Raw genomic sequence first — 26974 nt, 5'->3', positions numbered from 1 at the left:
ACAGCTCGTTTAGCATCAACATTTAATCATAATTAATAAGACCAGATCTGGCGCCGCTAGAGGGCGATAGTGACGTCACGTGACGCCGCGCAGGAAGGGGCGGCGCTTCAGTGCAGCTGAGCGACGTGTTCTAATCACACTGTTAGCAGTTCATTCATCGCTCGAGACATGGTGTTATTAGAAAACGACGCGGTAAGATCACTTTATATCTCACTTTCAGCGTTTATCAGTCGATAATGTTCACGCTCTGCGCGACAGATTCCGAGTTTCCGTGTTTAATCGAGCGGCGTCGAGTTGAAACGCGTTAGCAAGCTAAAGCACAAACACTGATTTCAGCTCATATCAAACTATTATCTTATTATTACTGTAAATAATGTTCAGCTTACAGGTTTAGGTTAACAGATATCTTTTAATCTTCACAGACATTTCTGCTTTTTTCTAATCTCAGTAATTCGTTTATGATCACAATAAACTATGAATGTTATTAAAAGTGCTATTAAACGAGTCAGTAGTTTGTGAAGTTGAGCTACAGCTGTAGAGGAGCTCAATAAGCGCGTTACAGTGAAATACTAATGAACTACATGCACTAATTGTGTTTGTTTGATTAATGTGGACTCTCTCTCTGTTCAGTTTAATGCTTTATTGGATGACAATTCTTACAATGCATTACCAAAGCATAGTGTTTACATTGACTCTAGAACAGAAACAGATATGTATAAAAAAAATACATGTATGTGTATATATAATTAAATAAAATAGAACAAATCAATTCTGTGAATTATAGAATTCTATGAACAATTTAAAATTCTGTGTGTTTGCATCACTGATTTGTTGACTCCTCCCTCTTTTTGTGACAGGCATCAATGTATCTTTCTGCTATTAAGATACAATCTTGTTTTTCATCTAATAAATATTGAAGAATAAATCTCTCTCTCTCTCAATTCAATTCAAGTGTGTTTTATTGGCATGACAAAAACTATACATTTGTATTGCCAAAGCAATTGCAGCTGGGCTGCTTACAAATAGTGCATATATATATATTAACACAAAGAATAATAATAAATATAGCTGCAAGCAGTAATGACTGGGCCAAGCACATCAGCGGTCAACATGGTCTGTTGATGATCTGAGCCAATTTTGGTGAGAATCGGACGAACCGTCTAGGACCAGTTCGACAAAGTAGCTTTTATGAACAATTGAAGATAGTAAAAAAACTAAACCATGCGATTTTTTAAATTTTGGACTTGATTCAACTCGGCTTGAGCCAAGGATTCAGAGGAAAAACATAATTTTAATTTTGTTACGGTTCAAAAGTTATTAGCATTTCAAAATTTTGGACAAGTGGTGGCGCTAGAGAGTTAGAGATAGAGACTCCAAATTTGCTGTGGTTACTATTGACACTATCATCTATCAGTGTGCCAAATTTTACAACTTTCCTGCAATCGGTTCTATGGGCTGCCATTGACTTTCGGCGGAAGAAATGGAAAAAGAAGAACGCTAACGATTACAATAGGTGCCTACGCACCTTCGGTACTTGGCCCTTAATAATGTATAAATGTATTTAGCATGTAGTACAAAATGAATTACTAATGTAAGTGTATATAAACTAGAAATGAAAATAAAATAAGATAAGGGATTAGACAGATTTACAGAGGCAAAATGTCCATCTAAGTAATATAATATAATATATGGTGTAATATAATGTAGATGTGCTGGAAACATCAGATCAGGGCAGATTGAGTGTTTTCTCTTCTATGGTGACAGGCAGACAAACACACAGCAGTTCTTGTGTTCTCCTAACAGATAGGGTAGTTTCTCCTGGTTTGAAAGAGTTTTAAATGTGGGATGGATCTGCTGTATTTGATCAGAGAACACTGTCTGTATCTGTGTATTTGGAGCATTCTGTGAGGAAGTGCAGTTCTGTTTCCGTCTGATTCAGATCACAGTGTGAACACAATCTCTGCTCCGGGGTCTCTATCATCAGCTTGTGTCCGCTGAGTCTGTATCTGCTCAATGTGCTTCTCAGCTTCTTATCTGACTCTGTGTACAGATACTCTGCCATACTGTACTCTCTCTTTAGGGCCGAATAGCATTGCATTTTACTCTGTTGTTGTGTCTGGGTTTGCCAACGAGTGATGTAACTCTGTTTGATTTGTGCAGTAATCTCTCTCTGTGTCTCTCTCTCTCTCTCTCTCTCCTCTCTCTCTCTCTCTCTCTCTCTCTCTCTCGCTCTCTCTCTCTCTCTCTCTGTGTCTCTCTCTCTCTCTCTCTCTCCTCTCTCTCTCTCTCTCTCCTCTCTCTCCTCTCTCTCTCTCTCTCTCTCTCGGTGTCTCTCTCTCTCCACTCTCTCTCTCTCTCTCTCTCTCGGTGTCACTCTCTCTCTCTCTGTAGTTTCTGACTGAACTCACTCGGCTGTTCCAGAAGTGCAGGACCACTGGCAGCGTTGTCATCACTTTAAAGAAATGTATGTTCATCTCAGTTATTAGATTAATTTTATTCAGTTCCCACTATGTTTGAATGCATCAGATCTGAGATAATGCCAGTGCTATTTTAGTGTTGTGTATACACATTTTTTTTAAAATTTATATTAAAACTTATAATAATATTTTAAAAATGTTTATATTTTAAAATAATTCATATTCATATAGTAAAATATAATTAAAAAGAATTAAGTATATTTTTTGCTAAATATTTACTTTAATATTTTTATATTATTTTCTATATTTTGGATTTTTATTTTATACTGAAAAACAAATTAAACTTAAATTGAAAATGTTAAATGTGTGTTTGAATAAAATATCTATAAAATTTTAATTTTTTTGCAATGTTGTAATCTTGCTATTTAGGTTTACATTATTTTTTGTTTTAGCCCCCCCCCCCCCCCCATTCAAGTTTTTCATCTAATATTTCTATTTATTTCTGCTTTATTTCAATTAACAAAATTGTTTATAGTTTTAATGAGATAAATGCATTGACATGTTGAGTTCGTCACTGTTTTGTTGATATATTAAATGATGATTTTCATCTGCAGATGACGGCAGAACGAAGCCGGTCCCCAGAAAAGGCCGTCCAGAGACGTTTGAACCGGCCGACAACAAATGTCTCATCAGAGCGTCAGAAGGCAAGACCAAAATCAGCACAGTGGTGAGAAGATAGCATTCAGTCACACGTGTGTGTGTGTGTGTGTGTGTGTGTGTGTATTAACCTGAAGACTGATTGACTCACACTGGTACTAAAACATACTGTTATATTGTTATGTTGTTCTTCATACATCGCTCAATAAATCTGAGATGATCTGAAAGATGCCAGATCTTCTAATCGTGATAACTGATCTCTGGCCAATTTGGTTCTTCAAACGAGTTTGCGGATTTGATTAAAATATCTGGGCCCGTATTCATGAAGAATTTTAATGCAAAAAGTAGCTCCTAGTGACAAAATTCTAAGAAAATTCTTAGAAATGTGGGCGTTTACTCTTAAAATTAAAGAAAAAATCCTAGTAAAGAAAAAAGTAATTCAGAAAGCATCTTAACCCTTAAAAGAGGTCTTAAGGTCAAACTTGTTAGGAGTATGGACGAGGACTTTTAAGGGCTTAAGAGTTTCTTTAACAGCAGAGAAAATGGACGAAAATGAAGAGGGAGAAGAAATGTGTTGCACACAATGCATGACAGTGAGTTAATAAGACACTACACATTAGATCGTCCAGGGATCATGTTTGTGACCGATCTTATTAAAGACATGCTAACATCTCAGACACCACGCAGAATTGCCATAGCGCCAGAAATCACTACATTAACATATTTGGCAGCTGGAAAAATGCAACTATGCAGCAGTGATGATTTGGGTCTGTTACAGCACTTATTAGGCTTATATGTCTCTGTTCATTTCCTATAAAACACAGTAAATATGCAGGGCCGGCGCCAAGGCCCCCAAACGAGTTACTGTGCCCCCCCACTTTCCATCCTCTCCCCTCCTTGCTGAACGCGATCGATTTTGAAAGCGAAAGTACCGATAAAACAGCGCACATAATGCGATTGCCCGCTTTAGCGAGCGTCAGCAGCTGCACGAGATCACAGATTGCAGACCCCCGACACACACACACACACACACAACGTGATTTGTGCCCCCCCCCCCCTAGTAATTTAAATGCCCCCCGATGGAGGTGCCCTGGCGCCGGCTCTGTAAGTATGACAGCATCGTAAATAAAAAATAAAGAATATATATACATATATAATGTGTGTGTGTGTGAGAGAAAGAGCGAGAGGAAAAATTCCGCCTGTAATTTCAAAGTGAAGGCTTATAATATACCCTACTCTTAAAAGCACTCTTTTATTTCCTTCTTGACAACCAACCAATCACAGTCTTCAAAAGATTGTGTCATATATAGCAACGGGGTCAACCCCGCCTCCTCACTAAGATGAAAGTTTTTGTCTTTTCCTTACTCAGAGTTGCTCTCAGATCGGTCCCGAATCACTCTTAAGCTAAGACTCCTACGTAAAAGTTTTTAAGCTAAATTAAGAGTTTTCTGAGAGGATTCTTAGAAACTTTATGAATACGGGCCCTGGACTTTAGCGCATTCTCGTGTTCCCTGAAAAGGGCAGATGTAGCGATACTCCAAACCATGATCAGCAACACAATAACTTCATATAATTAAAAAAGACACCTGACAAAAAACTTTATAAGGAAACAGTGGATAAATAAACAATGGATAAATAAAATGTGCACTATTTTTATTTTAATATTATTATTTATATTCACAATTTCTAATATTTGTATTGGCTTTACATTTTAATTTCAGTGTAAATGAGCAATTAATTTAATTTGATCTTTGAAACAGATGTGTTATGTGACAGCATTAATGAAAGTTAAGGGTCCTGCGCTCCATCAAGCCTCTGCCATAATATCTGCCATCACTCAAATTAATGCATGACTCAGATGAACTGTAGGGCATGTGTGTAAGACATAATACAATTATGAAGTCATTATTTCATGACGAATAAATCTTTCAATGAGTAAAACTGGCTGTGTCTATAGTATTATAGACTACACAACATTATTATACTGTTTTCTAATTAATTTTTAAATAATAACTGTCCCTGGACCAGTAGGGTTCTCTTGTAATAAAGTAGCAGTGTGTGGGACAGATTTTAAAAAGATGCGATCTAATCCTGTTTAGTAAGCTGCTCCCGAGCCGGTTTCAGCTTACGGACCTGTTGCTATGACAGCAAGTCCAGAATGAGCTTCGAAGAACCAAATGATTCAAGATCAAGTGAAATCAGCAACAATCGAATCCAGCTAACTGCGTTAGCCACATAAGAAGAACGGATCCCTGAAGTGTGTAATATCTCAATTTCAGAAATTCCCAAACAGGACCAAACCTGCTCAATTTATAAATAAATAGGTGCATAAATAAATGATGTTTTTTTCATTAATTCTTTCTGGATTACTTGTTCCCATTCATTTACTTCAATTACGTTTTTATTGTTAGTTGTTTTCTGTATTTATTTGTAATCTTTTATTTATTTTTCCCCGTGTATTTATTTCCATATTTAAATATTACCACATTTATTTCAACAATTGTTTATTTTTGTATTTATTCTTATATTCTTATATTTTTCTCTCCCATTTATTTGTATTATTTTTACAGTTTTATTCTCTAACTATTTTAGATGGTTTTTAATTATATTTATTTCCACGTGTTTATCTCCTTAAATATTGCCACATGTATGGTATTTCAACAATTGGTTATTAATTTTTTATTATAATACCATTGGTTGAGTCAGTGCTGCTTATTTATATTTGTCTCTCCCCTCTATTTTCTGTATTTATTTTGAGCTATTTTATAGGCGTTTCACTTTGTTTTTGATTTTATTTTTTATAAAAATGTTAAATTGTTAGAATTTTTTTGAATCAGATTTCTTGTCACTTCAGTTTTAATTTACTCTGTTTTTGTGTTTTATTGTCATTTATAAGTGATATCTATAGAAGCCCGTTTCCGCCAACGAATAAAAAATAAAGGTAAATTGCGTAAATTTTTTCTCGTAATTGCGCGTTTATATCTCACAACTCTGACTTTCTCGCACCATTAAACCACTCTACATGTAAGGCTTTGCAGTGCTTTGTTCAATTTGTTCAATGATTTTTGAACAAACATAAAAATGACTCATTATTCTCCATTTCTGTGTTTTGCGCTCGCGGCTGGACCGTACCATTACCGCCGGGCTTTCAGACACAACAGTCTTCATTTCTTTATAGTTCTGAGTTTGAGGCAGCTTCTATCAGGAAACCTTCAAAATAAAAGTCAGAATTCTGAGAAAAAAAGTCCGAATTGTGAGATGAAAAAGTCGCAATTACCTTGTTTTATTTTTTATTAATTGGCGGAAACGGGCTCCCATAGATTTTTGTTCCAGAAGAAGCTGTATATTATTTAACATCTGTTTTAATGTGTCTTTCAGATCAGCACCAAAGAAGTAATAAAATTTCAAATGGTGAGTTGCAATATTTAGTTCACACAGCTTTATATCATTTTATATATTAAATCAGATCACTGAATTGTTTACAGTATTCTGTATCTATCATCCCTTATATTTGTATAATGTCGTTATATTGATTATAACATGTTGTTTCTGTAGCGGTCAGAAGTGTTTCAGCTGAAGCGGACGTGTTTGTTTTGCAGGCGTATTCAAACTTGCTGCGAGCGCACATGGACGGCTTGAAAAAGAAAGACAAAAAGAATAAAAGCAAGAAAACTAAAGCCACATAGTGATGGACAGTAAAGGAGAGGTGTATTCATCTGATCTAACACTCAGCAGTGCCACGCCACCTTCCCATCATCCCCTGCGGCGGGCGGCTCTGGCTGCACGTCTGAAAACCTGCCAACCTTCCACTTCTGCTCATCCACAACCAACCAAACCATGACGCAGAGCTACGTTTACTAATAAATACTAGGTTTAATGAGCTAGTTCTGTAGGTGAAGATGAGATGCGCTGTGTTTGGTCTGGAGTCCATCAGTTTATATTTCAAGCCATATTTTGATTTAGAAAAGTGTTTATATGGTCAGTAACTTTCTCCTCCTGTTGTAATATTTCAGTTCTCCACTGTTTGTTTTCTCATTTTACTGAACAAGATATTAAGTTTGAAAGACTCCTTTGGTGAAAGTTTTTGAGGTCTAACAGTGGAGTTTTTATAAAGCATGTCTTCTTTGACCACCCTTGTAGATTTTGCAAATAAAAGAACATTTATTCACTGGTTTGATCATGAGAAAATCCCAAAGACGTTTGGACTGAGAATCACGATCTTGTACAGATAACATCTTCAGAAGAGACATGAAGCTTGTGCACTGTATAAAACGAAACGATGAAATAAATACAGTATGTACACATCAGGTCTGTGAGATTAAATGGCCGTGTTGCTCTTGTCCGGTCGCTCTTTGCTGGACGTCAGCGTGTGGTTGCGTTTGCTCCGCTCTTCTTCCAGATAACCATCCTTCATGATGCCCGTCACGTACTGGAACAGCGTCTGGAGAGGAAGAAGCACAACCACTGACGAGTTCAGCTCTTAATGAAATACCACATGTGCATCCAGAAAATGTGTAAATATTCAATAACCTTAAAAACAGGTCATTTCAAAATGTAACCTATTATCCTGCTGCTGTGTGAGGGAATATGAGAAAATATTTCATGACTGTAAATGGAAAAAGTACCAAAATAACTCATAAAAAATGATATAAACTAAAACTGTTTAAACATTTAAAACCTGAAAAAAAGTTGAAAATATTAAAAACTACAGTATATCAAAGATGCTTAAAGACCAGCAAAATACCAAGTATTTCAGGATTTGAGAAAAATGACCAAATATTCTGGCTTAAACACATTCTTATAATGGAGGCAAATGCCACAAAAAATTACTTTGAATTAATAATGAAAATAGTAATAAATTAAAGACTTAATACTATTTATTGTATCGATAATGACAGCATAACCTGTATTTAACTTGGACCATTCCTTTAAACATCAATCTACAAATGCTCAGAAATTATTCAATGCCAACTTTGCCATTTTTATTACAAAAGCCTAAAGCAGTTCACAAATTATTATAGTATAATAGTATGTAGATGGCCAGCTGTTCTGTTACTGGATGGTTCAAATTACTAACAATAGCTCATTTGCATTTAAAGAGAAACACACAAAAACAGCAATTTAAACATCTGTTATATAACCAAAATATTACTTAAAAAAATAAAGACAAAACTTAGGAACATTTGTGTGCTTTTAAAAATGTTAATTTCTTGGTTCATGAATTTACATTCAGAAAATTATTAAAGTACTTAATATTTAAAAAAAAAAAAGGTTAATATATGGAAATATATTGAGACTTGCATTAGACAAGGGACAGAACAGGGTTACTATAGTTCATGTTAAAAAATGTTGAAATATGAAATGTGCATACATGAAATGAGAAAAAATATATTATCACTATTTAATTTAGTTGCCAAGGCAATATTTCTTTAGTTTAACTTGAAGTACAAAATAACTAAAACTAAGTAAAAAAAAAAAAAAACTAAACTAAATATCCATAAAGACAGAAAAAGCTAATAAAATTGACAAAAACACCAAAAAAAGTGAAAATATAAAAATTTAATTCATTAACAAAAAATATAATAGTAATGATACTAAAATAATCAGAAAACAGAAAAAAAAAGTAATTTTCATTCTTAAGAAAAATTCAATGTTAACCTTAAGAAAATATTAAGAGAACCGATGACTTTAGCCCAATTCTTCTAAATGTCTTCGAATTGAATCAAACTTTCTTAAGAGCTTTTGTGGTGAACCTGGTCAACAGAACAACTCGAGATGAAGCTGCGGTGAGGGAAAAACCTCGAGAACTAAAGATCAGTCATCCAGACGTCACATGATGCAGAAGACAAAACCATGAGACAAACCAAATAATTGAGCTAGCTGACGGAAATGAGTGAGAGGAAGAGTACAATCATCATCAGCAGCGCTTCACAGACTCTCATGCTGAGGAAGAACCTCTGGAGGTTTGTAAAGGGGTTAATACTTTACTCTCTGGACTGACTAGAGTTGGTCTTTATTACCTTCCAGGCCTGCTCCAGCTCAGGCGTCCATCTGTCCTTCAAAACCGGCCGAACAGCACAGATGAACTCGGCTCCCACATACTGAAACACAACCACACTCACAGTTCACGAACAATAAAACTATTTAAATATTTTATTTATTGTATTTATGACAAAAAGGTAAAATGACTAAAGCTTCAAAATTAAAGTAAAAACAGAAATTCAAAATATTGACAACAAAAATTCAGGACTTCAGAAATGAGTTATATTCATGTAGAATTTGCCATTTCAATGAAGTGATCAAACCCAGATTTATGTGTCTTATAGAATTATGCAATCAATGCATCGATTATTACTTATGGACAAACTTTTAGATTTTTGTATCAGCTGTATATTTATTTGGTAAATATTGATCTGATCATGGAGCTTCCATCAGAAACAAAAGCAAATGAAAAAACAAATAATATTTATATAACTTAACAGCGATCACTAGCTAATGACTAATAAATAACTAAAATAAATACAAAAGACTGTGAAACACAAAACAACAATTTTCACCAGTTACATAAAATATGCATATAAAAAAGGACAAAGGCATAAAAAAAAGGTAAAAATAAAAATAATCACAAACGTTCAACAGCCAAATACGAGCAAATAAACAAACAAACACTACAAAGGACTATTGTTCTATAGAAAAAAAACTATTTACATTTTTTTTTTTATAATTCCACAGGAGATCCATGATCAGAATAATTTCACCATAAAATATACGTGGGGAAAAAGACAGACGAACTGCACCGAAAACATCCTTTGGTAAAAATAACTGTTAACTGCTATAAATAAATATTATAATTATTAAATAATTTTTTATTTATTTTTATACATGTGAAAATGTGATGCTTGTATGTCAATTTTATTGAATTCAATTTTATATCATAATTTAATGTTTAAAAAAAATGATTTAAATGTATTTTTCCTTGTAATAAATCCATGCACAGAAATAATGTGTTTGAAATGATTTTTACCCCATAGTACTTGGGCGGCGCGTTGTAGCGGAAGTGGCTCTTGCCGAGTTCCCGTGCCAGAGTCTCTAAGCGCTCGAGCTGATCGAGTCTGGCGACGCTCTTCTCGATGAACGACATCACGCTGTCAAAACAGCACAAAACAGCTCGTTTCACTACTAAACACAGAATTCATCAGATGTCTGCGTTACAAAACATGTTTAACAGTGTTAGCAAACACTGTGGAGTCAATTCAGGGCCGAATACATGTGCAAAAGAATTGAACTAGGCTATTGCAAAACAAAATAAAAGTTTTGCAAAGGAAAATGAAAGTATTGAGAAAAATGTAAATGTGATTTTTGCAAACAAAAATAAAGAATTGCAAAAGAAAATGAATTATTGCAAGAAAAAAAGAAGTTTTGCAAACCAAAATTTCAAAATATAAATGAAGCACATATTTCCATGGCCATAGCTCCTAATTTATTTGCAATGCCGCTTTTATTTTGCATTTCAGTCAAGTGTGAGCTCACAATACCGTTTTTTCCCTTTGTACATCTCTATTGCGAGCTCACTCTTGTCTGAAACACAAAATAAAAGCGGTGTTGCAAATAAATTAAGAGCTATTGCCATGCAAAATATTTGTTGCAAAGTCATTGCTTTTGCTCTGGTTTATTTATATTTTTCAATTCTTTATTTTGGTTTGCAAACAGCACATTTATTTTTCTCAATACTTTCATTTTCCTTGGCAAAACGTTTCTTTTGCCATACTTCAATTCTTTTGCACATATATTTGGCCCTGAATTGACTCCATACTACACCAGGGTCACTAATGTTTCCCTGAGCTGATAGAGTTGAGTGTGAATCCCAGCATGCCTCTGACAATCAGACCAATCAGATCAGCGCATCCGTGTGTTTGCATGCTGTGAAGAGCGAGCAGCGCGACCTCGTTACAAACACACACTGTCATCATCATCATCAATGAGCATCCTCCTCCTCTTCCTCTCAGTCCGCCGCTCAACAGCCACTTGGCCTTTAAAGCCACACGGATCCGCTCCGGTGTTTCCGGTAATTGGTGCTGCGTGAGTGGATCCGATAATAATAGTAAACATCATTTTACAGACTCAAGTGTCTCTTAGCATTCCAAACACTGGAAACATGTTTTATTACAGACTCACATAAACTCACACATTTGATATTAATGCACACTGGTTTATTAGTTGCTTGACAGCTATAAACAGATACAGTTAGACTAATGAACTAGCTATATTAGTTAGTGGAAGACTGGATTATTCAGATTATGGTAATTAATGCATCAAACTACTGATATATGGCAGTAAATTAATCAATATAAATTTAAATAATTCAAAAATTATTTTTGAAAATGTAAAAACAATACATATGATATAAATAAAAATATGCACTATATTTCGAAATGACTGACATTTTATATAGACATTTAAATTATTTAATTATTTGTGATTTAAAAAATATTTGTTAAAAATTAAATAAAAGTCTGATTGTAATGATATGTATATATATATATATATATATATATATATATATATATATATATATATATATATATATATATATATATATAAAATAAAATGTCACAATAATGCATTTATATATATATATATATATATATATATATATATATATATATATATATATATATAGCTGTATAAATAAACCCATGAATTCATTATTTTGAATTTTTTATTATTTTTATTATAGACATTTTATTTATTTGTGATTTAAAAAAATATTTGTTAAAAATTAAGTAAAAAAAGATAATGATGATTATTTACACACACACAAACAAACTAATAAATACACATATACATACATATATATATATATATATATATATATATATGCACACACACATTTATCATAAATAAATAATTGTCAGATTATGATGATTACTGTATATGTATATAAATATAAACAATGCACCATATTTTGAAATGAATGAATAAAAATTAAATAAAAAGTAATAAAATAAATATTACTAAATATATTAGTATGTGTGACAGTTTACATAAGAATGGATTGAGATGGAGACAGAAATGAATTCTTATTTGACTACTGGCGGTGTAAGGTAGTGTTCTACAGTCAGATGATCTGATGGCCCAATGCTTCTGTAGTTTTGTTTGTTATAATCCTTGCATTATTAAAGCGTGTGTTTTGATGTCATTGTACTTGTAGGTGCATCCCTTACAGAAAAGTACTATGGTGGTACCGCGGTAAAACCTACACCATTTCCAGTATTCAGACTCTTGGATAAACACATGTGGATGTGTGTGTGTCACATGTGTGTGTGTCAATCAAAGCTAATGGAAAGTGTCACGTCTCTCACTAATAAAGCAGAACGTCGCCTCTCGTTTGTTTTTCTCTCGTCCTGCTGTGCGAACGAATCCAAAGCTCTTTCTATCATGATCTGTAATGGCTCGTTATTTCTGCTCCCTAATGAACACCAGACATGAATCACCCTTCTAATGCCTTTATACTGATGCTCATAAAAGCCTGCACTGATTTCATGAAGCACAACCACACACCCAAGCACTTATTGCAACAACAACTAGTTATTTATTCATTTATTTAATAAGAAATCTTTTCAGTCTGTTCTGCATTTCACTTCTAGGTTTTCATGTTCTTGTGATGTTCCTCGGTTGTAGTTGCTTTGGATAAAAGTCTCTGAATGAATGCAAGTAAATAAGCATTTGTGGTATTTTTAAACATATTTCAAGTTATTTGCTGATACATTTATTATATTGTAGTATAAATAAACACTTAAATACATGTACTATATTTTAACAGTAATATATGAAATGTTTTACATTGCTGTATGAATAAATAATTAATATTAATAAATTAATAAATTATATAATTATTTTTTTCCCCCAGAGAATTTGAGAAAATATTAATTTGGTTCAACATAACCATTTATTAAATTGCTGTATAAATAAATAAATAAACCCACTATATTTTTACAGGAACATATTAATAAACAAACAAATAAACAAATATTTTTTCCCAGAAAATTTTAAGAAAAGATTAATTGGATTCAATGCCAGTAGAAAATAAATGTATACACAGACATTTATCATATGTCTGTATACTGAAGTATTTCTGTATGTTTTATTTATATAAAAAAGAAATACACTATAGGAATTGTGTGTGTGTGTGTGTGTACCTGGTATCTATGACGTTATGGGGACCAAATGTGGTTATGGGACATTTATTTTTAGGTCCTCATGAGGAAACAAGCTTATAAAATCACAAAATTAAGTTTTTAAAATCTAAAAATGCAGAAAGTGTTGTGTAAGGGGTAGGGTTAGGTGTAGGATGATAGAAAATACAGTTTGTACAGTAGAAAAACCATTACACCAAATGTCCCCATAAAACATAGAAACATAACGCGCGTGTGTGTGTGTGTGTGTGTGTACAGCGGTGGCCAAAATGATTAGAACACCTGACAGATCTGAAAATGTCCACCTTGTGCAGGAATTACAGCAGCACATCTCTCTGGAATAGTGTCACTATGTTTTATGGGTATTGTAATGGCAAATTCAACAAAAACAACTGAAACCAAGTGTTCTAACAATTTTGGCCACCACTGTACATATATACACACACTCACACATTTATAATTTTAAAAGATTACTTGGGTTCTTTGCCACAAGAAAAAGCTTGCGATTAATAACAAAACATGAATTTAATTTTAAATTGAATTGACAGGCCTAGTTATCATTCAAGGGCGCACACACAAACACACTGCAGTCAAGATAAGTGTTTGTGACTCTGAATGAGCCCTCGAGCACTAGTAAGTGTGTGTGCGGCTGCATACTGACCGCAGGCCGTGGGCACGAAGCTCCCTGCTGGTGCGTAACCTCTCCAGATCCTCCACATCCCGAAACAGGAAGAAGACGTCTTTACACTCTGGATGCGTCTCAAACAACCTGTTACCAAGACAACAGACAATCAGTCATCTCAAACAACCTGTTACCAAGACAACAGACAATCAGTCATCTCAAACAACCTGTTACCAAGACAACAGACAATCAGCCGTCTCAAACAACCTGTCACCAAGACAACAGACAATCAGCCGTCTCAAACAACCCGTCACCAAGACAACAGACAATCAGCCGTCTCAAACAACCCGTCACCAAGACAACAGACAATCAGCCGTCTCAAACAACCCGTCACCAAGACAACAGACAATCAGCCGTCTCAAACAACCCGTCACCAAGACAACAGACAATCAGCCGTCTCAAACAACCCGTCACCAAGACAACAGACAATCAGCCGTCTCAAACAACCCGTCACCAAGACAACAGACAATCAGCCGTCTCAAACAACCCGTCACCAAGACAACAGACAATCAGCCGTCTCAAACAACCTGTCACCAAGACAACAGACAATCAGCCATCTCAAACAACCTGTTACCAAGACAACAGACAATCACCCGTCGCAAACAACCTGTTACAAAGACAACACGAGACAACAGACAGTCAGCCGCTACAATCACAGCTCAGAAATAACAAGCGTTTCCTGAGAGCAGTGCTATTGTAGCATCACTGATAGACTGTTTTGGTCAACATTCTGAGAACGTTCCCTGTTTGTGCCGGGGCAAGACTTAATACAGAATGACTGTGTGAATATATGTCATGGCACATGTGCTGCTTTATAATGATCTACTAACACTTCTAGTTTTCATAATATACTCTGGACAGTTTCACTAAGGGATGTTCCTGGTTTTCCACACTAGCAAGGGCACGACTGAGTGACCTACATCACACAAACTGACTGAGGAACATCAGCGCATCGCGAGTTTGAGGAGAATCTGATGTTCATGAGTTCATGACATTCATTTGTCAGCAGCGAGAACATTTGCTGCTGAAGTAACAGATTTATTTTTTGAGAAATGGTGTTTATGAAAGAAAGGAAGACGCTGCAGTTTTTGTCTGTGAAAACAGCTGTTATGATGAAGATGCATCATAAAACGCTGCAGATGAAAAGGAGGATTATCATTCAACCCTGAAGGAAAAACCCAAAGAACACACGATATCCGTCATCAGAGATCTTCTCTTCACTAACTTTAACTTTTCTTTACCATTTTCTAAAATATAGTTCAATACAGTTTCAAAAATTAGCTGAAAATGTGCTTTTCTCAGGCCATCCAAGATCAGGATGAGTGTGTTTCTTCATCAGGTTTGTAGAAATGTGTCTCTGCATCAGTGTCTCAGCAATGGATGCTCTGCAGTGAATGGGTGCCGTCAGAATGAGAGTCCAAACAGCTGATAAAAACATCACAATAATCCACACCACTCCAGTCCATCAGAAAACATCTTGAGAAGACAAAAGCTGAAACAAAAGATTGTGATGTTTTGATCAGCTGTTTAGACTCTCATTCTGACGGCACCCATTCACTGCAGAGGAATTTCTTCAGTGATACATATTGACTATTTTACCTGTTGTTGTTTTTCTAGTGTAATTTTTGGTGATTTTAGTTTGATTAAGAATCCAAAAACACAACAAGCCACAGTCTACAGTGAGGAGGAAGAGCAGAGAATGACATCAGTGCTGGGTTCTTCTGGTCTCCTGTGGAACGATAATGAGTTTCTCTGGCGGTTCACACAGCAGCGTTTGCCACAGCAGGATCTGAAACCTGGAATAGAAGCTCCTCGGAAAAACACGCACACACACACACACGCACACACACGCACACACACACACCTCAGACATCTTCTCACAAGCTGGTTCATAATCACCATGGTTACAGGAGCCACTTAATGAGAAATTTCATGAGCTTATATGAGGACTATGTCTGATATTTACAGTATCTGGACACTTATTGTAAATCAAACATAAAAACATCATAATGTCATTCAGGGCTGTGCACAGACATTTTGAGGGGCAGTGGTCCAAACCTTAAAAAAAAAAAAAAGCACTAAGTGGGTGGGTGCGTGTTAATACAAATTATTCAGTTGTTACAAATATAAGTAAGTAAAGTTTATTTATAGAGCGCTTTTCACAGATACAATCACAAAGTGCTTTAAAAAGTGCAATCATACAAAATAAAACTTAGATTTATACAATTTAAATTAAAAGGCAATAAAGCCCAGTCAACTAAAAGCTTGTTGAAATAACAATGTCTTTAGTTGCTTTTTAAAAGAATCGACAGAGTCGGCCACACGGAGGGACAGGGGCAGAGCATTCCACAGTCTGGGGGCTACAACCTGAAAGGACCGGTCACCCCGGGTTTTATAGCGAGTCTTTGGGACCAATAAAAGACTCTGGCCTACGGATCGAAGGGCACGGCCTGGGGAGTAGGGAAGCAACAAATCAGCAATGTATTGTGGGGACTGACCATTTAAAGCTCTAAAAGTTAAGACTAATATTTTAAAATCAATTCGAAATTTGATGGGTAGCCAGTGTAGGGAAGATAAAATGGGTGTGATGTGTGTCCTTCTGCTGTTAAAAGCCTTGCCACGGCATTTTGAACCATTTGAAGACGGTTTAAAGCAGATTTGTTGAAATTAGTAAAAAGAGAGTTACAATAATGTAGACATGACGAAATAAAAGCATGGATAACCATCTCAACATCAGAGTTCGATAAAATTGACCTCAATTTAGCAATATTTCTTAAATGATAAAAACAATTTCTGACCAGAAGTCTAGAATGGTAGTCCAAAGACATTGACTGGTCAAACCAAACGCCAAGATTTCTGAGACTCGACTGGACAGTTGAGCTCAGAGAACCAAGGTGTTGGAGGATTGTTGGGATTTTGTTATCTGGGGCAACAATTAGAGTTTCAGTCTTTTCTGAATTTAATTGGAGACAGTTACTAGCAAGCCACGATTTAACACAAGAAATACTATCCAACAAATCTGTTAGTTTGTGGAACTCAGTGTCATTAAACGAGCAATACAACTGTAAATCATCAGCATAAAAATGATATGACACATTCTTAAAATGGCTCAAATTTTTTCCCAAAGGGCTAATGTACATTACAAACAAAAGTGGACCTAAGACAGAACCCTGGGGTACACCATACAAGAGTGGAGTGGCATCAGACAGTATACCATTTACATAAACAGAAAATGTTCTGTCACTCAAGTAAGAGGAAAACCACTTTAAAACAGACCCAACAATACCAAACTCTTGTTTCAATCTATTCAACAGTATTTTGTGGTTCACTGTATCAAAAGCTGATGATAAATCCAATAAAACCAATACAGTGTACCTTCCAGAGTCAGCAGCCATCTGTACTTCATTAGACACTTTGAGGAGGGCACATCTTTCTAAAACCAGACTGATACTTATCCAAAAGATCATTTTTACTTAAAAAACCTGTTAGCTGCTCAGCTACTACCTTCTCCAAGATTTTTGAGAGAAAGGGCAGTTTTGATATTGGCCTATAATTACTAGGCTCCGCTGGGTCCAAATTGGGCTTTTTTTAAGATGGGGCTTATCGCTGCCTGTTTATAAAAATTTGGGACAATCCCAGTGGAAAGTGACAAGTTAATTGTTTTGACGACAAAAGGAATAACAAGATCAATCACTTTGAAAAACAAAGAGGTTGGTAATATATCCAATGGGCTTGAGGATGGCTTCATTTTTTTAAGTAAGACCAAGACATCATCTAATGAGACAATAGAAAAGCTATCCCAGGAGGAATTTGGAGAAACTACAGCCGTGGTGCTCTCATCAGATGGTTTTACACTTGCTCTGATCTCATTAACCTTATTTACAAAGTATTTTAAAAATCTATTGCTATCATCAATGGTATAAATGGGTATCAGTGGAGATGATGGTAAAACAAGGTTCTGAATGGTATCAAAGACAACTTTGGGGTTTCTCTTATTCTGATTTACAAGATCAGAGAAATACATAGATCTGGCCTGCTTCATCATTTCATTTAGTGATGCAATCAGCTCCCTTAAATGTAGTCTGTGCACTTCCAAATTAGTGGATTTCCATAAGCGCTCTACCTTGCGACATGTTCTCCTAAAGGAAGCAATCTCCTCATTTAACCAGGAACAAAGATTTTTAGGAGAAGTTTTTTTTGCTTTACAGGTGCCACTATGTCCAGAACAGACTGGCACTGGTCATTAAAATGCTTAACAAGGAGTGATGTATCATTACAATCAATAAACTCGGGCTGAAACAATTCTGAGAACTGTTCAACAACAGTTTGATTTATAATACGCCTTTGGGACATCGCTTTATGAGCATTTCTGACCACCTTACAAGACACATTAAAATAAACACAGTAATGGTCAGACACATGAACATCCACAACATTCAGACAATTTATGTCTAGGCCAAAGGAGAAAACAAGGTCTAAAGTGTGGCCTTTTTTGTGTGTAGGACCAGAAACATGTTGTTTTAAGTTAAAAGAGTCTGTGAGTGTTAAAAACTCAGACGCTAACAAGAGGGGTCGTCAATGTGAAAATTAAAATCACCAAGAATTAAAACATTGTCTAATTTAATAATAGTAGATAAAAACTCAGAGAACTCATCTAAGAACTCTCGTGCAGGACCAGGAGGTCGGTAAAGTAAAATACAATAAAAGAAATCAGTATTTCCAACCTTTGTCATTTGTAGCTCGAATGAATTAAAGGGCTCCGGCTTCATAAGCCTACAGCGAAAACAGTTTCTGTGGATGAGCGCGAGGCCTCCTCCTCGCCGAGCAACCCGTGGAGTTCCAAACACGGAGAAATCCGAAGGACACAGTTCATTTAAATGAGAAAATTCAAGTTCCCGCTGCCACGTCTCAGTAAGGGCCATAAAATCAAGATTTGCGTTTGTGAACAAGTCTCCCAGATAAAGTGCCTTGTTCGATATGGAGCGGGCATTCAGTAAAGCAAACCGTGTTTCCAGCGCGTGATAAACTGGAGGTGTGCAATGACCAGCACAGCCAGGGGAATATTCATCATAACAGTTCGCAGAACATGCTCACGCGGAGCGAGGATCTGGGCTTGCCGGGTCAAAACCAGTCAAAAGTTATTCTTCTGCTCACCAATCATTCTAATATTCTGATTTGCTGCTCAAGAAACATTTATTATTATTATTATTATCATCAATATTTAAAACAGTTGAGTCGATTTTTTTCAGGATTCCTTGATGAATAAAAATATCCAAAGAACAGCATTTATACACTATAAACATTCAAAAGCTTGGAGTCAGTATATATATATATATATATATATATATTGGAAAGAAATTATATAAATTAATACTGTTATTTAGCAAGGATGCTTTAAATTGATCACACACACGCACACTCACGCACACGCACACACACACACTCACTCACACGCGCACACTCACGCACACGCGCACACTCACGCACACTAACGCACACACTCACTCACGCACACACACACTCACGCACACACACACTCACGCGCGCAAACACACACACACACACACACTCACGCACACACGCACACTCACGCGCGCAAACACACACACACACACACACACACTCACGCACACACGCAGTTCACACAAAAGTTTGAAACTTTTCAAAGGTATAAATGAGATTGTGTTTTGCAGATTTATCTTCATAATAACAGCTGTTTCACTCACAAACAGCAGCGTTTCACAAATCAATCTCTTACATTAGCAGCAAATGTCCTGTTTCCTGATAAATGAATGTGTCCTAATGTGTTCGGAAAGACATCACTGCTTTTTTATCCATTAATATAATACCAGGAAAAAATGACTGGTCTGCAATAAGCCCAGAAAAGACTCAATTTACTGACAAAATGCTAAAATAAGCTGCCAAGAGATGCTCGTTTTCACAGTCGATGTTTAAAAGTTTTTAAGAGTCAGAAAGGAGATTGAATCAATTCATTAAGCAACAACAACAACACAATAATGAGAGCCACTCAGATGCAGATCAATAAAACAATCAATGAAATATTAGACAAACTCAAAGAGACCTTTCTCAATCTCTGGATATATGATGCATTCAAGCCACTGTCTGAACGAAAAGCATTTCACTTTAAACCAAACAGAATTAAACTCTTTCTAAAGATGCTCATAGACATCTAGAAAGTCTATAATAATTGTGTATTTTAGCACAAAAGAGCTGTGGTGCACCTGATGTTTGTGTGGATATTAATAGATCCTCAGCTCTCTAGAGACTGAAAGCTGCTTCTGAATCATTATTTTCACCAGATTCAGTCTGATTCAGCTGTTCCCTTTGCACTTTTTTCACTATTCAGCTTTGCACATTGTACTTTTTCCATGATGCATGAAACGTAACCAAGAGGAAAAACTCATATTCCTTTACAATGGCACAGATCATCTGAGTTTTGGTGTTTTAGACAGATATTCTGAAGTCAATCTTTCAGATGGCATTTATCAACAATGATCTGAATGTTTTTTTATAAATCTAGCCATTAAATAGACTATAATACATTACAACATCTTATGGAAGATGACTAGAAAGTATATCATTTTTCAGTAAGTATATCATATTTCAAGTTGTTGATACATTGTGACAATTTGCTCCACTATAGGATCAACATGTTAAATGAAAAATGTTAAAAATATATACTAATATATATATATATAGTGTGTGTGTGTGTATCCCTGGAGCACAAAAGCAGTCATCAGTAGCACAGGTATATTTGTAGCAATAGACAACAATACATTGTATGGGTCAAAATTATACATTTATCTTTTATGCCAAAAATCATGAGGATATTAAGTAAAGATCATCTTCCATGAAGATATTTTGGAAATTTCCTATCCTAAATATATCAAAATTTCATTTTTGATTAGTAATATGCATTGCTAAGAACTTAATTTGAACAACTTTAAAGGAGATTTTCTCAATATTTAGATTTTTTTGCTCCCTCAGATTCCAGATTTTCAAATAGTTGTATCTCAGACAAATATTGTCCGATCATAAAAAAATGACCCTTACTGTTTTTTGGGTCCTAATAGGGACACACACACAGACACACACACGGATGGACACACACACACACACACACACACACGGATGGACACACACACACACACACACACACACGGACACACACAGGTCATCTTCCACACAGTAGTCAACATTTGAAGTGGATCAAAACCTTTCATTAAAGTGGTCCTAAAACCTAAAAGTGTTCTTGTCTTAGGACAGCTTAACTTTTAAAAATTAACTTCTTTGATCCACTTATACACACACACACGCAGGTGCTGGTCATAAAATTAGAATATCATGAAAAAGTTGATTTATTTCAGTAATACCATTCAAAAAGTGAAACTTGTATATTAGATTCATTCATTACACACAGACTGATATATTTCAAATGTTTATTTCCTTTAATTTTGATGATTATAACTGACAACTAATGAAAGTCCCAAATTCAGTATCTCAGAAAATTAGAATATCAATTAAGACCGATGCAAAAAAAAAAGACTTTTAGAAATGTTGGCCAACTGAAAAGTATGAACATGAAAAGTATGAGCATGTACAGCACTCAATATTTAGTTGGGGCTCCTTTGGCCTGGATTACTGCAGCAATGCGGCATGGCATGGAGTCGATCAGTCTGTGGCACTGCTCAGGTGTTATGAGAGCCCATGTTGCTCTGATAGTGGCCTTCAGCTCTTCTCAATTGTTGGGTCTGGCGTATTGCATCTTCCTCTTCTCAATACCCCATAGGTTTTCTATGGGGTTAAGGTCAGGCGAGTTTGCTGGCCAATCAAGAACAGGGATACCATGGTCCTTAAACCAGGTACTGGTAGCTTTGGCAGTGTGTGCAGGTGCCAAGTCCTGTTGGAAAATGAAATCTGCATCTCCATAAAGTTGGTCAGCAGCAGGAAGCATGAAGTGCTCTAAAACTTCCTGGTAGACGGCTGCGTTGACCTTGGACCTCAGAAAACACAATGGACCAACACCAGCAGATGACATGGCACCCCAAACCATCAATGACTGTGGAAACTTTACACTGGACCTCAAGCAACGTGGATTATGTGCCTCTCCTCTCTTCCTCCAGACTCTGGGACCTTGATTTCCAAAGGAAATGCAAAATGAACATAACTTTGGACCACTCAGCAGCAGTCCAGTCCTTTTTGTCTTTTAGCCTCTTTAGCAATGACCTTTTGTGTGTTGCCCTCCTTGTGCAAGGTGTCAATGGTGGTCTTTTGGACAACTGTCAAGTCAGCAGTCTTCCCCGTGATTGTGTAGCCTACAGAACTAGACTGAGAGACCATTTAAAGGCTTTTGCAGGTGTTTGGAGTTAATTAGCTGATTAGAGTGTGGCACCAGGGGTCTTCAATATTGAACAGTTTCACAATATTCTAATTTTCTGAGATACTGAATTTGGGACTTTCATTAGTTGCCAGTTATAATCATCAAAATTAAAGGAAATAAACATTTGAAATATATCAATCTAATATACAAGTTTCACTTTTTGATTCTAATTTTATGACCAGCACCTGTGTATATATATAAACCATAGAAAACTGTTTTTTTTTTACTTGAAATAAACATTAACGGAAATAAAATATTTAAAATTATTAGCCTTATTTAATAGCCTTATTTTATTTCAGCATTTTATTTCTTTTTTTAGTTTAACTTAAAGTACTAAAAGAACTCAAAGTGAAATTAAATTAATAAAAACTAGACATATTGTACATAAATTAAAAAGAAAGCAAAAAATGTAAAAATAAGTGAATTTCAAGTTTAATAAAAAAATATTTATAAATGATACTAAAAAACAATATATATATATATATATATATATATATATATATATATATATATATATATATATATATATATATATAATAGTTATATTATATAACTATAATAAATATAATTTACAATGTCAAGAGACTACACAAAATGAATAAAAAAATAAAATAAAAATATAGCTAAGCTATGAAGTAAAAAGCGTGTTTTACTCCAGTTCGGTTTGGACGAGACATGACGTAATATATCGATATAATATATTGCACTCAACGTGCAACACAATGATTTGTTTTGACTTTAATGCATAAGATGAAACATGCATGTTCTGTAAAGCTGTTTTAAATGCTTGTATGTTACGAAAGACGCTCTACAAATAATCCGGAGTCGAGTAAAATGCAATAATTCACAAGAAAACTCTCACCGGACAAACATGATTATTCCCACTTTGGCGATGTCCTCCTGGATGACTTTCCAGGACTCTTTGATGAGCTGGATGTGATCCGGAGTGAGTCTCGCTGGGGCTTCATCCTCAGTGTTTCTGTTCTCTGCTGTTCTCGGAGTCAATCCGGATCCAGAGATCGCGCAGCCCATCCTGACGCTCTCAGATAAACCGATGCTGGTTAGCTGTCAGTCAAGTCGTGTGTCTCTAGCTGTCTGAGTCACCCTGCTTCTTTCTCCATGACTGTCAGAGTCAGACCTTCAGCGACAGACTGAGAACCTGAGACCTGCTCCGTGGGAGGGGAGGAGTCCATCTTCATCATCATCATCATCATCAATCAACAACAACAACATCGTGGAAAAGATCATCTGTAGACTATTTTTAGTCTTTAACTAGGCCTACAGTATTTAATGAAAAATTATATAGATATTTTCAATTAATTGCTTAATGTCAAATAACTCTAACACTTTCTATGATGGTTGTGCAAACATTTATTCCTATAAATATTGAATAATAGATGCATAATAATGAATTATACAATTTTACGATTATTTATGAAAATATGCAAAGATATAATGAATGCATATTGCAGTTTCTATCTAATCTATTCTAGTACTGTCTCTCTTAGGATCATGTGACACTAAAGACTGGAGTAATGATGCTGAAAATTCAGATTTGATCACAGGAATAAATTACATATTAAGGTATATTCATATAGAAGACAGTTATTTGAAATTGAAATAAAATGCATTTCAATCAAATTAATGCAGCCTTGGTGAGCAGAAGAGACTTCAAAATCAAAAAAGGTAATTATTCCAACATTTTGGGTGTTGGTCCAGGAGGATTGTTATTGTAATAAATGCCTGGAAGTATATAAAAGCATCTGTTTAATAATTTCTTGCTTTCAAAAAGGTATATGCCTCCATATATCCATTCAAAAGGTGATCTGCAATTCAGGACGAGATTGCGGCTGCTTTTCAGCTCCTTCCATGCAAGTCATTAATCATATCCACGTCCTGTAGACTGATTAAAAAGTGCACAAACTAATTAAACCGTAATACACCCCCCAAGTCACGTGCAATCATTTTGATACAGGTTTCTTAAAAGAAAAAGAGAAACAAAAACCAAATACAGAAGCACTGCAAGCAGGACAAAGGAAATAATGTTTACAGTTTGGAAAGTTTCTTTTAATGTAGTATAACAGAAAAATAGGATATGAACTGAACATTTTTACACAGGTATTGTGCATCATATTTACACCAATTCAAATAAATAAAAAAAAAGATTAAATATACAAGATAACAGTGACATCATGCCCGGAGATAACCCCCACCAATGAGCAGAAAAATCCAACCAAAAACAAGCTAGTTTATAATATATCCCATTAAACGTGACCCAAAACACATTTTGTGACTGTGCATTATAGCTCAAATGACGTATCCGTTAACTTTAATTACCTCATAATGCTCAAAAAGCAAATTCTCAGATGAATCGGAATCACATCTGACCTTTAAACAATGAAACATCAGCAACAGTAAAAGAGCACGATATGTTGTCAAAAAAAGAGCAGCATTTTAATTTTATACCAAACGTTCAGTCAAACTGAGCACTCTTTGACAATTTTAAACTATACACACCCAACCAAAAACCTTCCAGGTTGAAAATGACATCAGTCTTTGTCACTGTTTATCATTCATCGGCCTAATCTGATTATGATTTCCAGTTTTCTCCTCATTAGTGGGGAATGACGTCTTTATAAGATTACCCTCTATCATCTGGTCAGTGCTTGAACACAAACAGTGAAGAGACATCAGGCAGTGCTTATCAAAATAACTAACAGATCGCATTTAATATTGCAGTGCTTTTCCGGAAACGTGAAAATGTGTGTGTACTAAGTAAATTTCTAACAAAAACAGCCACATTGGTAACTTAGTATGCACTGACATGTTTTATATTCTTCCTTATTGCTTTTTATTTAAAAATGTCTGGAAGAAAAAATACATATTTAACTACTTTTCCAAACATTACAAAAACTTACAGTACCACAGTCAGCTCCTTTGACAAATGTTTACATCTCAATGAAATATACACAGGAAAACTCGAATATACATATATTTACAAATGCAGATTTCATAAATATATTCTGTGAGGTCCATAGGCATCTCTTTTCCAGTTGGTTTAGATGACTTCTGCTGATAATTCATAACTGGAAGTTAAGAGTCATGCTTTCTTTCCAAAGACACAGAAAACCAAACCTGTGTAAGACTTACTAAGCCTCTCAAACATTGGCCAAATGACTTATTTTGGAGAGAGGAATGCTAGCTGTAAGATATTTCAAGGTTCTGAGTGTTAAGAGTAAAACATTTTGCATTATAAGTCTCATGTATAAGAACTCAGGTTCTGAAATTTATCCCGCAGGTTTTTAACCAAACTATGTTGACTGTTCTCGGCTTTTTCCATCCATGCACTAAAGTTGTGCTCTTTACTGTTTTCCATAGCAAGTTCAGATTGTGAAACCGTTGCCAAATCATCCTCTTCATGCTTGGCCTTGCAGATGCTCTTTACTACAATGAGGTTGTTCTCATCTTGACCAGCGTCACAACCTCTCTCCAGTTGCTCTAGTGCACTAGTTGATCCCAAGTCAAAATCAAATGCATTAACTCTACACAGCGAAGGCAAACCTTCACCTTCAAGGGTCTTGCTGGAACATGTAGAATCTATGGATGTAGTTCTCTGCACTGGGATATTGCAGAAAGAGGATGAACAAGACAATGAACGTGATGCTCCAGATCTCTCCGATCCGGTCTCGAGAGCTCTTTCTGAAAAAGAAGTACTACGACCCACTGGGAATGGACAAGGGGAAGCGGATGCATCATCTTGCCTTTGGTTGTTATATTTGGAACGCAACTCTTTGACATCTGGCCAGTGGAAGGTCTCAGTTTGTACAGGACTCTGTGGTCTCTGAGGGTATAATCTGCAATTGAGGAACTGAGGACTTCCAGGAGAACAGAGGCTGGAAGGAGGACTAGTAGTCGTAGAGTCCGGGATAAGGTCCTGCTCATTCAAGTTCAGCAACAGTGACTTGTCAGGAATGCCTATGCACAAAAGAGCTGTGGTTAAAAGTCTGCTTTCACAATAGAGTTTAGCAGAGAACACTGCAAGCCCACTGATTTCTAAAGGGGATGGGGGGATGCAAGGATGTTGAGCAAGGGTGTCCATTCCTGGTCCTGGAGGGTCAGTAGAGTTTCGCTCCAACTAGCTTCAACACGCATGCCTGGAACTTTCTAGTGAGCCTGAAGATCTTGATTCAGGTTCAGGGCTGGGGGTGGCAGTTGTGTCCTAATGATTAGAGAGTATGATTTGTAACCCGAAGGTTGCAGGTTTGATTCTCAATACTAGAGAGGGTATCGTTTGAATTTGATCCATTCCAATTCCAAGTCAAACATTTAGATATCAAACATATTTATTTTGTGTCTCTTTTTGCTAAAAATGTAATTGCTGCTGAATAGCATGAACAAAAATCAGCCGGCTACATAAAAACTGGACTCGATTAAGAGCGGTTTGTGTGCAAAATAGAGCTGCATGATTCTGGATAAATTTAGACTTATTTTTTTTTTTTTTATGGAGGTTGTAGTTCTCATGATTCTGAAGAAAAAATGTTAGACAACTAATGAAAATCTCATGGAATTTATGGAATGATTCAATGACTCACTCAAGATTTACTTGTTGAATGAATCTGTG

At 35.6% G+C, this 26974-nt stretch overlaps 3 protein-coding genes across 3 annotated transcripts in view; 1 reads left to right on the top strand and 2 right to left on the bottom strand.

The window, feature by feature from the left end:
* The first annotated feature begins 98 nt into the window (after window positions 1–98).
* Window positions 99–7433, top strand: LOC306850768 (signal recognition particle 14 kDa protein-like). Its single transcript, XM_079386624.1, has 5 exons — window positions 99–192; window positions 2392–2464; window positions 3032–3144; window positions 6453–6485; window positions 6674–7433. Exons 1-5 carry the CDS (start codon window positions 169–171, stop codon window positions 6758–6760), a joined length of 330 nt encoding a protein of 109 aa, XP_079242750.1. The 5' UTR covers window positions 99–168; the 3' UTR covers window positions 6761–7433.
* On the bottom strand, window positions 7393–23385 carry xgb (x globin; the record flags this gene model as incomplete). Its single annotated transcript, XM_079386623.1, has 5 exons — window positions 7393–7515; window positions 9095–9175; window positions 10099–10219; window positions 13932–14039; window positions 23216–23385. The coding sequence occupies 5 exons, from the start codon at window positions 23383–23385 to the stop codon at window positions 7393–7395; spliced, it is 603 nt and encodes a 200-aa protein (XP_079242749.1).
* A 1009-nt stretch (window positions 23386–24394) lies between these two features.
* The window catches only part of LOC306850485 (pleckstrin homology domain-containing family G member 3-like), a 55644-nt gene continuing 53064 nt past the window's right edge, over window positions 24395–26974 (bottom strand). The window contains exon 19 of the mRNA XM_079386138.1: window positions 24395–26328. Coding sequence (XP_079242264.1) covers window positions 25613–26328 — 716 coding nt within the window. The 3' untranslated portion in view covers window positions 24395–25612. The remainder of the gene's footprint in view (window positions 26329–26974) is intronic.

Source organism: Barbus barbus, assembly GCF_936440315.1.
Source record: "Barbus barbus genome assembly, chromosome: 30".
Taxonomy (NCBI): Eukaryota; Metazoa; Chordata; class Actinopteri; order Cypriniformes; family Cyprinidae; genus Barbus; species Barbus barbus.
Note: the sequence above shows the minus strand (reverse complement) of the source record. Positions and strands in the feature narration are given on the sequence as shown.